This window comes from Lygodium microphyllum, chromosome 4 (assembly GCF_053477565.2).
Source record: "Lygodium microphyllum isolate KBCC chromosome 4, Lygodium_microphyllum_v1.1.10, whole genome shotgun sequence".
NCBI lineage: Eukaryota > Viridiplantae > Streptophyta > Polypodiopsida > Schizaeales > Lygodiaceae > Lygodium > Lygodium microphyllum.
In genome coordinates, this window is record NC_141138.1 from 171640908 (window position 1) to 171657004 (window position 16097).

General features: G+C 43.9%; 1 protein-coding gene across 9 annotated transcripts in view; it reads right to left on the bottom strand.

Annotated features, from left to right (window-relative positions):
• LOC148037906 (peptidase M50B-like protein) overlaps positions 1-16097 on the bottom strand; it is a 139665-nt gene that overhangs the window by 33380 nt on the left and 90188 nt on the right. For all 9 annotated transcript variants that reach the window (XM_087676896.1, XM_087676891.1, XM_087676892.1 and 6 more), the window contains 2 exons: positions 8495-8524; positions 7561-7666 (listed from right to left, as the gene is read on the bottom strand). In XM_087676896.1, the coding sequence (XP_087533022.1) occupies positions 7561-7666; positions 8495-8524 (136 nt within the window). The remainder of the gene's footprint in view (positions 1-7560; positions 7667-8494; positions 8525-16097) is intronic.

A 16097-nucleotide genomic window follows, 5' to 3' on the forward strand; every position in this document is an offset into this window, starting at 1 on the left:
AGTAGTCGGTGGCAATCTCCATCACCTCGCCTGGGCTAGAATGAGTCCTCCCATACTGATCTCAAAGGCTACGTATCTGCTATCTTGAAGTGTGAGGCTGGTGCACCTGGAAAAACTCCATGCACATCATGTCTCCCTTCCATGCCCAGAAAGTTGCTGGGGTGTGGAAAGAGAACTCCAAGCGCCTCTCCTCTAGGCCAGCAATGATTGCTCGTGCGCGCACCTGCTGTATGTGGAGGGTGGGATCCCCTCGTGCCTTCTATAATAATCTTTGCATAGCTGCAAGGTCCCGCCGGAGTGCTCTCTCCTCCTCTGCTCGACTCGGCTAGGACCTCTGCAACCTCCTCTGCGATCCGGACCCTTCTGCTCCACTCCCTGGTCCATGTGCGAGCTGCCTTGGGGTACCTTCCCTACTCATTGGGTCTGGGTGGGAGTTAGCTTGTGCTCATGTAGAAGTAAGATGTCGATCCATCCGCCAAGGGCAAGCTGCTGATGAGGAAGAAAAACTATGGGGCATGCAAGTATGCTTTGCCGCGGGTCTGGACGGCAAACTCCAGTTCCCCATGGTGGCCCCCAATCGAACCATAGGAGTGATAGATGCTCCAAGTGGTACTATCAATGGATCTATCAGCCATGTTGAGAGTCGTGACTTTGTACACTGGTAGAAACGGGCCGCTTGTGCCAGGGGCCACTCGATCACATCCCTCGAAGCTTTCCACTGTGGGGGGGCTCGAAAGATAATGCTCAAGGGTGGGACCTCGGCACCAGCTCACCACTTAATGCCCATCATGCAACTAGGCCACTGTTGTGCAAACAATGCTAGTCCTTCTTCTCCCATCCACTGGGAGATGTGGTCCGCCACCTGACCCTTCAGCTCCTCTATCTGTGGCATCGTCCAATCCCCTGAGTGAGAGGACTGAAAGAAAAAAGCATAGTTTGGTCCATTCGCTGGTGCTAGTAGATGGGCCTTGCCCCTCCTTGACTTACGAACCACGAAGATCCCCACATCTAGAGGTAGTGTAAACTCTCCGCACTCTGCAACCCTCAGGTAGGACCATGGGCCACTGCGGAAGAACTCCTGTGGCAACAACTGTGCTTGTCTTGGGGAACGTGTGACAGGCGGTAGGGACAGATGAACTGATGGTTGTGTGGGAGGGGGAAACCTGCTGGTGTGAGGAGGATGGAGGCGTGTGTGGCTCATCACCTCTTGTGGGAGGAGGGAGGGTGGGTCTGGGGGGGATCACCTGAAATGGGTGCGGATCAAGGGGGTGCTCGGGAAGGGGGGGGGGGGGGGGTTGTTGGTGGGGGGGAAAGAGAATCGAGGGATAGTGGGATGGTCAGAGGTACGTGGTGAGTGTGGGAGGGGACTGTGGGCCAAGGTCAATGTAGGGAGCTTGGGAGGTGGGGGGGAGGGGGGGGTGTGGGATCTCAGGTTGGGTAGTCTGTGACGCGAGTGATGGCTGTGGGGGATTGCGGTCTTGCCGAGTGGAGCGGGCAGGGGGGGCTACTGAGTGCTCTGTCGAGGGGGCGTCGCTTGCCCTCTTGCTCCCTCCTGTCAAGGCTGTGTCTAAGGAGTTGGTTGCGACCCCCCCTGTCGTCTCCCTCTCTGTCGTCTCTAGACCCGTGTGAAGCCGTCAGCGTCCACCTGTGGACTTGTCGGCGGAGCCGCCTTGGCTCCGAAACGCGTACAATCTACTGCCTGATGCCCAAAGTCGTGGCAGTGCATGCATTGCCCTGGTTGCCCCGTTACAATGGCTTGTTGCCTAAAGAAGTGACCTCCTGCCTCAATCTCCAAGAACTTTGGTATACTCTTTGTGTCTTTCACGGGCCACTCGTACCTTTGGGACTCCTGTAGCTGTCATTGCATCCACGAACGAGGTAGGGAGAATTGTGCCGAAGAGCTGTCCAAAGTCCTCCATCAGCTGGCGGTACTCTACTGCCGGTCCGGGGAAAAGTTAGGTGACTAGGTGTCTGAGAAATCTATTGTGGAGCACAAATGACTCCACACTGAAGCCACTATACCAGGGAACCATGTAAATGACCCCCTTCGTGGAGGCATAGGGCGAGCTCTCCACTAACTCGCGAGCTGCATCCGCAGTGGTGAGTCGAACCATGAATATCCCTCGGCCCATGAGGACTGCCTCCAGGATTTGCGCTGTGCCAATGCGCAGCGTGGAGTACAGCCAATCCCACAATTGGGCCCTCGATGGGGAGTGTCCAACCACCTAACCAAAGATCACTGTTTCTTTCAACTCTAGCTCTGTGGCATGGACAGCTAAGAGCTCTTCCTCACAGAGGATGATGCGCAAGGTGTTTGACTGGGGGGCACTTGCGCAAAATGCGCCGATGTCTGACCAAAGGTTTCCATTGCATGTTCCTACTAGGAACCTACCTATCACATTGCTGTGCTACCGGGGGGGAGGGGGAGTTGCTGCAGGAGGGAAGGAGCAACTGGAGGTGGTGAGGAGTGATGGCAAGGAAGGAGGGGGGGAAGGGCTGTCGATAGGGTGCATGACGGGGGGGAGGAGGATTGAGCAGGGTGGGAACAGGTGCAGGCGGGGAGGACTGGTGCAGTCGACAGTTCCGTCGAGACGGGGGGCAGCATCGTGTCGCGATGGCGGAAGACGAAAGAGACTGGGGCGATCACTGTAATTACTAAAGGGTAGTCTAAGTATAGCAAGTGCTCATTTCCAGCCATTGTACAAGGCAAACGAGAAAGAGGCTATTGACCGAGTAGCCAACAGTCCTAAGTCAAATTTGAATCATTTTAAGTCTTAGAGTGCACTAAGACTGAAGCAATTGAGAGGAAAAGCCACCCATTGAGCTCATAATTCAACACTTGCACTTAGTGCATGATCACAATGAAGATTGTTTGGAAAGCAATACAATCACTTGTATAGTACTATTCTAAGGTATTATTTGATCAAGTGAGTATCAAGTAGTTTCTTCATAAAATAGGAAATGGCCGTTCTAGCTTGTAGGAATAGCCTAACGTGTTCCAAACCCTCCGAGGTGAAACAACCAAGGAACGTTCCCTGCCATTCCCTACCGTTCCCTTGCCGTTCCCTGTTTAGAACGGCTGTTCTAGGCCTATTGACAAAAAATTGACGTTTTTTCTAGTTTTTTCCAGTTTTTTCTTCTTGCTTATGTCACACTCCTACCACATGTTCACCCATCTCCATTGCCTAACATGCACACACTAATCTCTGTGTGTGTGTATGTGTGTGTGTGTGTGTGTGTGTGTGTGTGTGTGTGTGTTTCTCTCTCTCTTGGGTTGAAGATTCAAAGTGTCAAGCCAAGCCACAAGCCAATCACGAGTCCATGCAAAGTTCAAAATTGATGCATTATCAACTCTTGCAAATCACAATCAAATTTCAGCCCTATCCTCAATTCCAAGGTAATCATCCATTTATTTTGTCTAATTTCAAGGAAAATTTGGGATAATTGGGACATTTAGGGCAATTCATAGCAATTTGGAGCTATGGGGGTAATTGAGTAAATTTTGGGACATTTGGGTTAGTTTGGAGCATTGAGGGGTATTGGGGCAATTAGAGGGATATTCAGGGCATTTGGGAATCTCTGGCATTTTTGGGGGCGTTGAGAGCAATTTGAGGAAATATTGGGGCGTTTAAGGAAATTTGGGCAATTTGTAGCATTGGGGAGCCATTGGGGCAATTTGGGGCATGCACAACATATTTGGGGCACTTAAGACATGTGCATTCCCCCCGTTCCCGTTCCCTGTTCCAGGTAACTATGAGTTTCTCACCCAAAGGGATTTGAAGGGAAGAAAGGCTAGACGGATCAAAATCCTCAAGAATTTGACTCCATACTATGCTATCGCAAAGGTTGATACAATGTTGTAGCTCATGCTTTATGTAAAATGCTTGAGATTTCGTCTCTCATATCAAGTATTGAAGAGTGATTTAGTTGAAGAAATATGAGCATGACCAATCTTATGCAAAGATGTGGAATATGGTTAAAAGAAGAGATCCCTCACCAATCTATGCACAAAATGTGAATTCCACATAGGGCTCCTGTGTTACAAGTGATGAGCTCAATTGATGGACACATTTCACCATCAATGATGGGTACTTGGTTCACGAGGGTTGGATATGTGTACCCAAGAATCAAATACATGATGACCAAAATTCCTTAGGAGTGTCATGATAGTCCTAGTATAGGTCATCTAGGGAAAAGAAAGACCTATGCATCATGTACGCAGATACTTTTATTGTTTTGGAATGCAAAAGGATATAGAACAATATGTTATTCAATGACAAAAGTAGCAAGTGAACAAAGCTGAGCACTTGAAGGCAAGTGGGCTTCTGCATCCTTTAGAGCTTCCCAATACCAAGTGAAAAAGCATCTCTATGGATTTTATTGTTGAACACCCTACTAACATCGTCGTCATGATGGCATTTGGGTAGTAGTGGATAAATCCACCAAGGTTGGTATACTTATTTCAACAAAGTTGACACTTAAGCCTTCCAAATTAGCACGGCTAATTATGGAAAACTCTTATTAACTATAAGGGCTGTTACTTTATGTTATAAGCAATCGTGATCAAAAGTTTAATAGCCATTTCAAGAGAGCCCGTATTTACAAGGTTAGATACAATGCTCAATTTATGTACGCAAGATCAACCTCAAATGGATGGGAAAACTAAGCGGGTAAACTAAGTTTTAGAAGGTATACTATGGGCATAGGTAAGTAAAAAACAATCTATTTGGAAAGGTTATTGAAAGTGCCTTCCTTTCAGGGAAAGGCTGGTAACGACCTGATTAACACTGATTGTAGCAAGCATAAAATTCACGCAAACTGAAAATACAAGTGTTAGCACTTAATCTTGGACAATGGACACCCTGTAGCTAGTTGGCCCCAAAATTGGCGCCCCTTGGGGTATTTCTGTAACTTGTATTGCTAAAGGTTGAAGTGCGCTCTGATCTCCTTCAATCCTCAATACATTTTGCTGTCCATACTAACCAGCAAGCCTTCATACCAATTTTACCCTTGGTATGCTTGGGGATTGGCCTTCAATTGCTCCTTGGAAGACAATTCTACCCCAAGCTTAATGTTGGCTGACCGACCCCTTGAAATTCTTTGAAATTCCCAAATTTCAGCTACTCAACTTCAAGTACCATGCCCTAAATTTTGAGCACTCTCCCCAAGGTGGCTGGTAAACCCTAATTTCTGCTGTAAATTAGGGTTTAGCAGTAGAAATTCTTCAACTGCTCCCCCCCAGGACTGAATTTGGTTTAGAAGTCTTGAAGGAAGCTATGAATTTGCTAAAAGAATAGAGAGGAAGTTGGAGAGAGAAATTTCAAAGTTTCATTGCTAAAATTCATTGAAATTTAATGTTGCCCTACTATGAATGGTTGGTTGACTGCAGCCCACCATCAACAAGAGCCCCACATGTAGTCTCCTATCCTTATGGGGCCCAAAGTTGTTGTGACCTGCTTGTAGACAACCTACAAGGGCTTTCATCTGCCTCCAATGAACTTCTAATCAGCTGACAGCAGCTCTCTGATAACCTCCAATGGCTAGAAAATTGCAACAGCATTTCTCTCTCCTCCTCTCCTAACCTCCACAACGCTCGAATAAGGATCAACCAACCCCTAGCGGCCCTTTCCCTTCTTGCATGGGAAGGTTTTGCCGAGTGGCAGCCCTTCTAATTGCAATTTTCAGCACTTTTCAACAACCCAATTAATTCAATTATCAGAATATTAATTCTGAAAATTAATTTAAATGATTGTTCTTGCTTAGAAAAATAATTTACCAGCCATCCAAGCAATCATGAGCATTTATTAGCCCTTGTTGTAACATTAATTAATAAATCAATGCCTAGTTCCTAATGTCACCACTGACATTAATGATAATACAATCTTCTAGGCTAAAATCTGACACTCGGCACCACCTAGTACCTGACAAGGATAACTTATTGCCACTTTTGCCTTTGAGACCCCTAACTTCTCAAGGTTCTTGGCCCGTCATCATGAAGCACTATCTTGCACATCACATGTGCACCTCGCATTTGCACATTTGATGATTGACACTTAATCAAATGCTAAGCAAAACATCAAAATTTCACATCCTTGCAATAGTTATCTACTCATCTTAGAGTTTTTTTACAACAAAGCTAAGCATACGACTACAAGGTTCAGCCCATTCATCCTCTCATATAGATTTTAACCTTGATCACCAGTCACATTGAGATTGGCCTCCATCTTGTAAAGCTAAGCATGTGACTAGAAGATTTAGTCTGTTCATGCTTCCGTACAGATTTCAACCTTGATCACCAATCACGGTGGGATTGGCCAATAAGAAAATCCAACTTGATCATCAATCATGATGGGATTGTAAAGGAATTTCTTCAAGATCATTTTAATATGCTAAAAGTAGCATGCTTGAATGTTGAGCATGCTCAAGACTACTATAAGAAGTATGAAGATTAACATTGTCATATGGTCACCTTTAATGAGGGTGACACAAAGTCTGGATCGGTTCTCAAGTTGTCTCCAAAGTATTGTAGCCCATTCACAATCCTTAAACATGTTGGTGAAGTTGCATACAAATTAAGCAGCCTCATGAGCCAAAACAAATCTTGGATTTTCATAAGTATTGTACACGTCATCATGTTCGGAAACAAGTTCTCATCAAGTCAAAGGATAGACCTAAAGAAGGTTCTTGGGAAAATGTTAATGTCCTTGAGAAGAAATTTCCCACTTGTTTTTTAGGATTAAAACTCGGCCAAAGCAGGGGATAATGTTAGGACAATAGTCCTGAGTAGACATAGTCTATGGGAAAGCTCAATTGTAACGCTGATAGCGGTCAGCATCCTAGCATGCTAAAGCATTGATAGGGTTAAGGGATCAAGAGATAGCCTACATTAGGGCATGGGATGTCAAGAAATCAGCACAAATATACATGGACCAAAGGGTCAAAGGAACAGCGATCAATGTAAATGCCCTTACTAAAGGTCGGTCTCAATAGATAGTCCATGGATCTAGCTAAAGATACTTGCATGATGCTAAAACAAGCTATTTACTTGAGTGGCTGGGAGATTAACTGATCTTTTCTGAACTTCCATACACGCGAGAGGCTGTGGCTTCCACGCATGCATGACAACCTATTTTTTATTTCTGTTTTAGCTTCCAAAATATATTGAATATTTACAGAATGCTGCAATAAGCTGTACATTCGAGAAGATTCAGGTTGCACTAAGTCAATGACAACATATGTACAGAGAATTGAAGCTGCCCACAGCCTACAGCTGTAGGATTGAAGGGACTGAAAATGCAATCAACTAAGATTCCTTGAAGGACACAGAATAGAGCTCCCCTGCAGCCACTTCCATGGGCTCAAATGGCACCATATCCAATGTGTCAACAGGCCAATCTTGGCTGGAAGAGTTTTCTCTCATAAACCTCACATAAATACATCATAAATCTTCTTAGCCAGCCCAACTCTTCATTGCATGTGTCATAGCTTTTCCATATACCGCATGAAATGCTCAAAACCTTTTATCGACAAACATTGATAAGTAATAACTGAGTGAATTACCAAAGTACACCCCACATCAAACCATTGCAAGGACATGGACAAATCTCTGCAAACTTTTCAGCATCACTTGAATTGACCCTTCTTGAGATCAGATCATCATAGATATCTGCTTATGCACACAAAAGAAAGAAACACTGAAATTAGCATCAAGCACCTGCAATTATCACAAGCTAGCAGTGTTTTTCTTATATTCAAATATGTATGCAAATTCTTCCAACTACTATTTCATAATCTGACCACCCCTCAAAGCAGACACACTAGACAACTTGTTTTTGTCTCTTCATCCAAGTGGTGGTTTCTTTTTCTGTGCAGTGCTTCAATCAATTTTTGCTCACTTACTGTTCCTCTGGTTGCAGATTGATCTAACTGTCCATCATGAGCTACACCATTTTGATCTCCTAGACACAGGAGCACTGCCCACACACCCTCCCTACCCCTCAAAAAAGACACACCATATTTTGGCTTCATCTAAGAAGCTTCTCTACACCCAAGACAAACAAAGCATGCTAATAGTCAACAAACAGGTTTGCTTCACCTTCCTCTTGTACTTTCCCATCAACTTCATTTAAATAAAACCTGGAACAATTCGAAGAGCATATAATAAAATGGGAACCAAAAGTAAACCCAAATGCCTGGCTACTGCACAAAATAGTCTGCTAATAGTGAAACACCTATTTCAAGCCCATACTGAAGGAAAAGTAACAAATATTGTCAATCCTGCTTGTGATCTTCAAATTCCTCTGATGATTTGTACCTCTCCCTCTAAAATTTCAAAATTTTCTCTCTCGTGTCTAGATCTTCCTTCTGTGTGATGTTTCAAAATAATAACTGTAAGTTTAAAAAATCTTGCTTGTATTCTCAACCAAAAAGCCAGAAATCTCCATCCCTCTTTTCAGATTTGAGATGGACATACTGTTCTAATAGAGTTACTTACCATAAACAGAGAACATACTGTTCATAACACCTGTAAACATCAAATAAGGAACATCAGTATGAGACACTAAAAGAAATTGTTACACAAACACATTCTCTTCTCTCTCTCTCTCTCCCAAAAAAGCAGAGGTTGCTCAAAATAACAAATAATCAAATTACAAGAGGCCCTCTGACCAGCATGCCAAACCATATACACCACTGGGTCTCTCTCTTCTTTTTCTCCATAATGTGTTGTTATATTATACCACAAAGCATGAAAGAAAGCTCTCTCTCTCTCTCTCTCTCTCTCTCTCTCTCTCTCTCTCTCTCTCATGATAGGTAATTGTATTAATTACAAAAAAGTACAAGATTACAAGATATAGGATGGCTCTAGGCCATCGTGCATAAAATCAGAGACACCATAGTGAAGGTACAAAGGAAGCAGAGTGACTAAAGGGGGGCAGAAGAAACTGCAATATGCCAAGCAAGCAAATCTTGTCTAGGGAGAATATCAGTTAACTCAATCAAGTCTAGCTGCCAATGAAGAAGCCCTTTCAAGCGAGCTATATGGATCTACACAGTCGATGAAGCATCAAAGATGAATGCATTCCTCATGGTCCATATATGCCAACAACCCCAAAAGCGCAGAAGGAAAGAGCGCTTTCATATCCGCCTACATGGGGTCCACAAACTTGGGAGGTCCAGTCCTGGAAGCATAGGTAGGCGAACCACTCGTAACCAAATGGCTGATAGTAGTGACCAAACCTTCCTCATGACTAGGCAAGTAAGGAACCAATGGTGGGAGGTTTCAATAGACATCTGACCAAAACAACAGCAACCATTGGAAATCCTTCACTTGAAGGGTGCCAAGGCAAGGGGAAGTGCACCATTCAACATTCACCAAATGAAAACCTTGAATCAAAAATGTGTTTTGTTAAGCCAGCTTGTCATCACCACAGAATTCCACCATGCTTAGCCTTTCTAGAGACCCCAAGTGTTATTGTCTTTCTAGACAAGCCAGTCCTTATCACAAATAAGCAAATGATATATTTGATTTGTGGAAGCACAACCCAAAAGGAGTCTACCATTAATCAATCAATCCTATCAAGGGGCCTCCTAGTCCAAAGAGGGGAGAGACTGCATGGCCTATAAGAGGTGGAGATGACATTCCACAAATTGTGGTAGCCTTGAGAGACATGAAAATAGCGTCGAGCCAATTTGAAGTACATAAGAGCCCCACTAACAGGTAGAAGAGAATCAACAACAGTGACAAGTCCCAAGCGCGCCATCCTATTCACCATTGGCCTTTGTTCCTCTTTGCCTTGCCAAGAGAGCAGCTTCGAAACTACCAACACTTCCGCTCTCAAGGAGTTAGCCGCCTCCCAATCTAGAGGTGGGTGCCAAGAAGATTTAGCAAGGACCGATCCCTAGGATTGAATCAAATGCTCTAACAGCATAGAAGACTTTAGATGGGTAGGCTGTTCAGCATGAAGCACATGCCACCATGAGGCAAAAATCGTGGTGTTCCCATGCTAGATACCCTGAGTCTCAAGGCAAAATCTGGCATCAAGGACCAGGGTTGCCTACCCTCACACAAGGCCTTGAACAATGACAAACAAAGAGCAATCATATGTGTCTCCAAATCCAGAATAGCCCCACCACCCATTCTTTTGGGAGTGCAAACATGGTGCCAAGAGATCCAGAGGATACCCATCCGAGTATAATCTTTTTTCCAAAGCAGAAACCGGACGGGTTGAGTGATTTGCTACAAATGAGACTTCAGTCAAGGGAGCAAGGGAAGCTAATATGAAATCATCCGTATCATGATTGTTGGCGCTATTTTTAATCTTATGTGGAAAGGCCAAGTTTGTGATTTCCGATACACAAACTTATCCATAATGTGCAAGGAGATCCAATCTATTAATACTTTGGGTGAAACTTGCACTCCTAAAGGACAGCCCAAGTGCCTAAAAACAGTCTTTAAGCACGACCTCACCTTGCCAACCCAAGGTCTAGAGATCACTCTCAATGAAACTTATAAGGGCCAACTTAGATGCATTAATATGTGGTCTTGAGGCAAGGACAAATAAGTCCCATGTGGCTATCGTTCTTTGTATGTTATTTGGATCAACCTTAAGAAACATGCAGGTGTCATCCGCAAAGGCCTGACCCGCCAACTGTTCCCGCGAAGGGAGAGAGAGTCCAACCACCTCATCATTGGCTGCTAGGCGAGAAAACATCGTCAGAATGAGGTGAGTGGCCAAGGCAAAGAACAAAGGACTCAACGGGAAATCCTACCTAATCAATCGACGATGAAGGGAGAAGGATGTCTTGGCACCACCATTGATCAAAACTCTTGATGAGGAATCTGTGCTAATAGCATGGATAAATGCAAACATTCTAAAACCAAAACCCATGCCATGCATCAAGTGGCCCAAGAAAGACCATTCCAAATGATCGAAGGCTTTTTTCAGGTCCAATTGAACGAGCATCATTTCTTGCTTCATGTATCGAGCATAATCTATTCCCATCTGAACGTTCAAGATATCCAACCACATGGCACCAAATAGTAAATAAAAGGGCTGAAACCAACCTTCCTTCTCAAAAGGATGGCATATGACCTGATTTAACACTAATTACAGCAAGCAAAGAAACCACAAATTTGAAACAAACAAGTATTGTACCACATCAAGCTTGGACAGCCAACACCCCTCAAAACTAGTGCCCCATGTTGTATTTCTTTAACTTGTATTGCCTTGAATTTGTAGTACATTGAGATATAGTCTGATCTCTCTACAAATTCCAATACTTTTGGGCTGTCAGAAATGACTAACGGTGTCAAGTTCTAGTTCTAACTTGCACGGTGATTTTGATAAAGTTTGAGCTTAAATTGGACCGAAGACACTTGTATGTGGGCTAATTCAACTGGAAATGTACAATCTCTGTCAGATCTGCTATAATTTCTTTCATTGCAGCAACTGTTCTGATCTCTAGGCTTCCAATTAATAGGCACATCTCCTAAGGTGGCTGAGAAACCCTAATTTCGGTAAAAATGTAGGGTTTTGACAGCAAATGCACTGCTGTCCACCTCCAATCTGCTGAGAATGTATGTGAATTTATTAGAGAGAGAGAGAGATTTCAGATTTCGGAGCACAGCAGAGCGCAGGTTGCAGATTGCAGGAGAAGATTTCAGTCAGATTAGAACAGAGAAGCAAAGCAGAGCGCAAATTTTGGAGCACAACAGAGCAGATCTCAAATCACAGATCAATCAGATGATTTGGCGAACATAACCCGTCTACTTTGCTCCTATATTAGTCATGTCTGAATTGAACACGACTTTTATTGATCAGGTGGTGGAGGCTTTGGGGCCCACTTCAGATGCTGAAGAGGGGGAAGAAATGGTTTCATGTACCGAGATGGCGGTCCCCAATTCTGCAGTTCAACCCCGTCCTGATGTGCAAACACACCAAACATGCTTCTAATGCTTTGATGGAAGACCATGAGGAACCACCACCAGATGATTACCAGCCACACTTCTACGCACAGGTCACGTCTACCACTAAGGAATTGCAAGATCTAGACTGTGAACACTTGCTAGAGTTTGCTGATACATTACTAGGAGATTATGTCCAACACAACCATGAGACCTTCCATGTCGAGGATCAGGATAATGTTTTGGAAGCTGCTCTAGATACAAACGCAGTGTTGCGTTCATTTTCGGCATTTTATGAAAAAGGGGTTATCCTTTTCTTTCAATTCCGAATCCCGGTGATTTCTTGGATTTGCCACTCATTGAATTCCCTTTTGTTGGGTGATTGTGTGGAAGAGATTTTTGTGGGAGCATAGGGATTTTATGAAGTAACGTTAAAGTCATCCACCCTCCGTGATAATCTCCTAGCCAACGTGCCTTTGTTTTTTTTATCACCACCTTGTTCATGCCGTGCCTTGGCAACCGTTGACTGATTTTCAATGCTTGCTTCAACAAGAGTGCCAAGTGTGGGTAGAAGTGGAAGCTTGCCCTACTGTGTTTTGGCCTTTGCTAAAGGAAGCTATGGCAGCCATTGGTACAATCTTGGTGCCTCCTAGTTTAAGGGCCACCAATCATAGTCGTATGTGTATGTTATGCGATACCTCTCCCAAGAGGCTTGACTAGCTGTAGCCAAATTGCCCCAACATGCCATCATTGCATTTTCGTACGAAATGGGGCACTTTTGCTAGCCATTGTTTATCTTGTGTGTAGTTGGGGCATTTTATGGCTGAATGCCCAAAAAAAACATGTAGCTCTAGAGGCTGGAAGTCACCTGGCTATTAATGAGGATCTTATGGTTGACAATCTTCCGAATGATGAGGACCATGCCATGATCAACGTAGACAAGGGTAAAAGGCCTATGTAGTCTTTGGATCATCCAGATCAAGGTCGGGTACATGTATGCCCTAAAAGAAGCAAGAAGAGTACTATCGACTTTTCATTGCTATGCCTAGCCCTGCCTAGGACTCTCTACATACCTACGTTCCACGAAAAGATAAGGGCCCTATGGCACGTCCAAAAAATGACACGGTCTCTTTTGCCCCTCAAACACCTTTTATAGAGAAAGGTTCTGTGGACCATTTTAAACATCCGCTAGTAAAACTTCCCTTTGACACACCGGTAAGGTGATTACGCCATTGGATCACCGTTATCCGAGGTCCGCCCCAAAAAATGGAGAAAATCCCTCTACCTCAAAGTCAACAAGTTAGAGAATGAACCCATTTGCACTGCTGGCTGATTTTCTTGATGAGTGAACTCTTGAATTGTTAGCACAAAAACTTAAATCCAGGCAAACCCAGCCTAGGGTTTGATCTTCTTTCTCTAAATAAATATGAAAGTTGCCACAAAAAATTAAATTGAGGCAAACCCAGCCTCAGGTTTGATCTGCTTTCTCTGAATAAATATTAAAGTTACCACTTGGAACATGTGCGGCATTTGCTCGCGTAGTAAGCAACATTACATGTGGCACATTTTGCATGAGAGTCAGTGGGATGTTTTATGTGTTGTTGAGCATAAGAGTCATGATGATGCAAGCAAGATTGTGGATTGACATAGGTTTTGCTTGTTTTATGCTAGGGGCTTTGCACAACATTACTCTAGTGTGCTCATGGTCGTTCATGAGAGATTTCAGCCAGTCTTGATCAAGAATGTTGTATACGGGCGTTTCTAGTGGTTGGAATCGTGTTCGAAGCGGAGGTCCTATGGTTGGTGGACCTATATACCCTGAATGATCCCTTGTCTACACGTGGTTTGTGGGATAGACTCGCAGCCTACCTGATAGTTTGGTAGACTAGGTTTATTGATAAGAGATTTCAATGTGTACTGATGCCTCATAGTCTACCTATAAGCATTCGGTGATGGATGCTCCTAAGATTGGTGTTAGCTTGCTTTGAATGTTCTTAAACAAGATCTTTAGTCCTGGCTCTACCCATCGGATCTGGGATTCCCTTTTCACTCAATGTAACATATCAATACATGGTCTAGACTCGATCGTGTCTATGTCATGCATGATGATGCCTTCATACTAGAGATCTTGGACATGCAAATCTTGCAAAGCTACACTCTGTCGAACCATTTTCCTGTGTAGTTTGAGATGCTTGCACAGTCGGTGGTTCATTTTGCACATTTTCTCGTCAAGCTTCCATTGCACTTCAATTCGTCTTATTTGAAGTACCTTGATTGGTAATGTACAAAGGGTCCCCCGACAATGTGGTATCCATCATGCATCCCTTTGCAAAAAGCATTGAGAACAAAGGATCTACTAGCCTTGGTGCATTCATTGCTTCTTCAGTCCCTGGATGATACATTCTTGTCTTTGACTGACAATTTGCAAGATGCCTCTTGCCAGTCTCATAAACTCTTTGGGAGTCTCCATCCTTCCCCTACCCATGAGAATATGGTTAGACTATAGCATACAAATGTGCACATGGTTACAGGTCCATAGTCCATTGTTTGCATGTGTCTCGACTATTTTCTAAAGCTTCTTCAAACGGCCTAACACCCCTCTGAGCATATTTCTATAACGTATTCAGCTATTTATGATTTGGTTTAGGACCACGTTTCATCTGACATATAGGTTGCACTGGAAAGTGGCATTCATGAGGATGAGGTCATGAATGTCTTATTGCACTTACCCATGGATAAAAGCCTCGGTTGGGATGGCCTCACTAATGAATTTTTTGAGCCCTATACAACTCACCTGGCGAAACCTTTGGCTATGATGTGTCAACAAGTTTGGGAGACCGGAGCTATGCCAACATCATGGAAGGAGGAAGTTATTAAATTGATCCCGAAAGTGCCATCTCCATCAATGCTAAAACATTGGACACCCATCTCCTTAATGGGCTCCATGTATAAAATTTTCTCTAAAGTGCTAGCTAACCGCCTCCATAGACATCTCCCTACCATTGTGCACCCCAATCAGTATGGCTTCATTAAGGTTAGAAACATTTTTAATAATGTGCTAAATGTGCAGGTGGGAATCGACTATGCCAAGCACTCTAACCGGGAGGTGGTATTAGTGCAATTGGATTTGGAGAAAGCTTCTGATTACTTGGACTTGTCCTTTCTTGCAAAACTGATGCGTACTATGGGTTTTGGGTCGTGTATATCCTAGTTCATCTATACCATCAACGTTGATGCTTCTTCTAGGTTTATGTTAAATTGTGGTGTTACTAACCCCTTCTCCCTTCCAAATTTGGCCCGACAGGGCTGTCCATTGAGCCCTTTGTTTATTGCCTTGGCAACGCATCCAGTGCTCATCATGGTATCCCATATGGTGAGTACAAGGAAATTGGCAGGTTTATCTCTTCCTTTTGGCCAACATTTTGTTGCATAGTTGCTAGCAGACAACGCCTTCGTGATCTTGCATTCAGAGGAGGACAATCTTCGCAAGGCATTGGATGTTTGGACACTATTTGGGCGTGCTTCTGGTCTCCATTTTAATGCTGCAAAATCATCCCTCATCAGCTGCATTAAATCTCACATCTAGTCCTCAGGGTGGAAGGGGGTGGTGGTGCCCCGTGGCAATGTTGTTAGACACTTCACATATCCTTTGGGTATTGATGTTCAATCACATATCCTTTGGGGGTTGATGTTCAATCAAAATACTTGCTAGAATGGATCTCTCAAAAGATGGAGGCAAAATTTATCTATTGGAAAACATAGGCGTAACCCTTTCATGTACTTCTCAAAGTAGCCCATGCCATCATGCTACCCACGCTTGCCTACTTTTACCACTTCTACCTTGGAACACCGCTTCTTTGAATGCATTCACCAAACATATCCGTTTTATGTTGTGTAAACAGGACTCCTTGCATGCAGGTATCTCTTGGATTTCTTGAAACCATGTCTACATCCCAAAAAGCATGGATGTTGGGGCCATTTTGACCCCTGTTCAAGCTGTAGTTATCATCAAAACTCTGGGTTTGGTGATTTTCTCTCCTCTCTGCCTATTTGACACTAATCCCACATCTCTACCACAGTGTTTGCTTCTACTAGTTGTCTTCCGAGGCTGCCTTGTTGTGTTTCACGATCCATCAAAGTACATCTACCTCGGTCCTCGAGACATGAGAATCTAGGATGCAGTATTCATTCA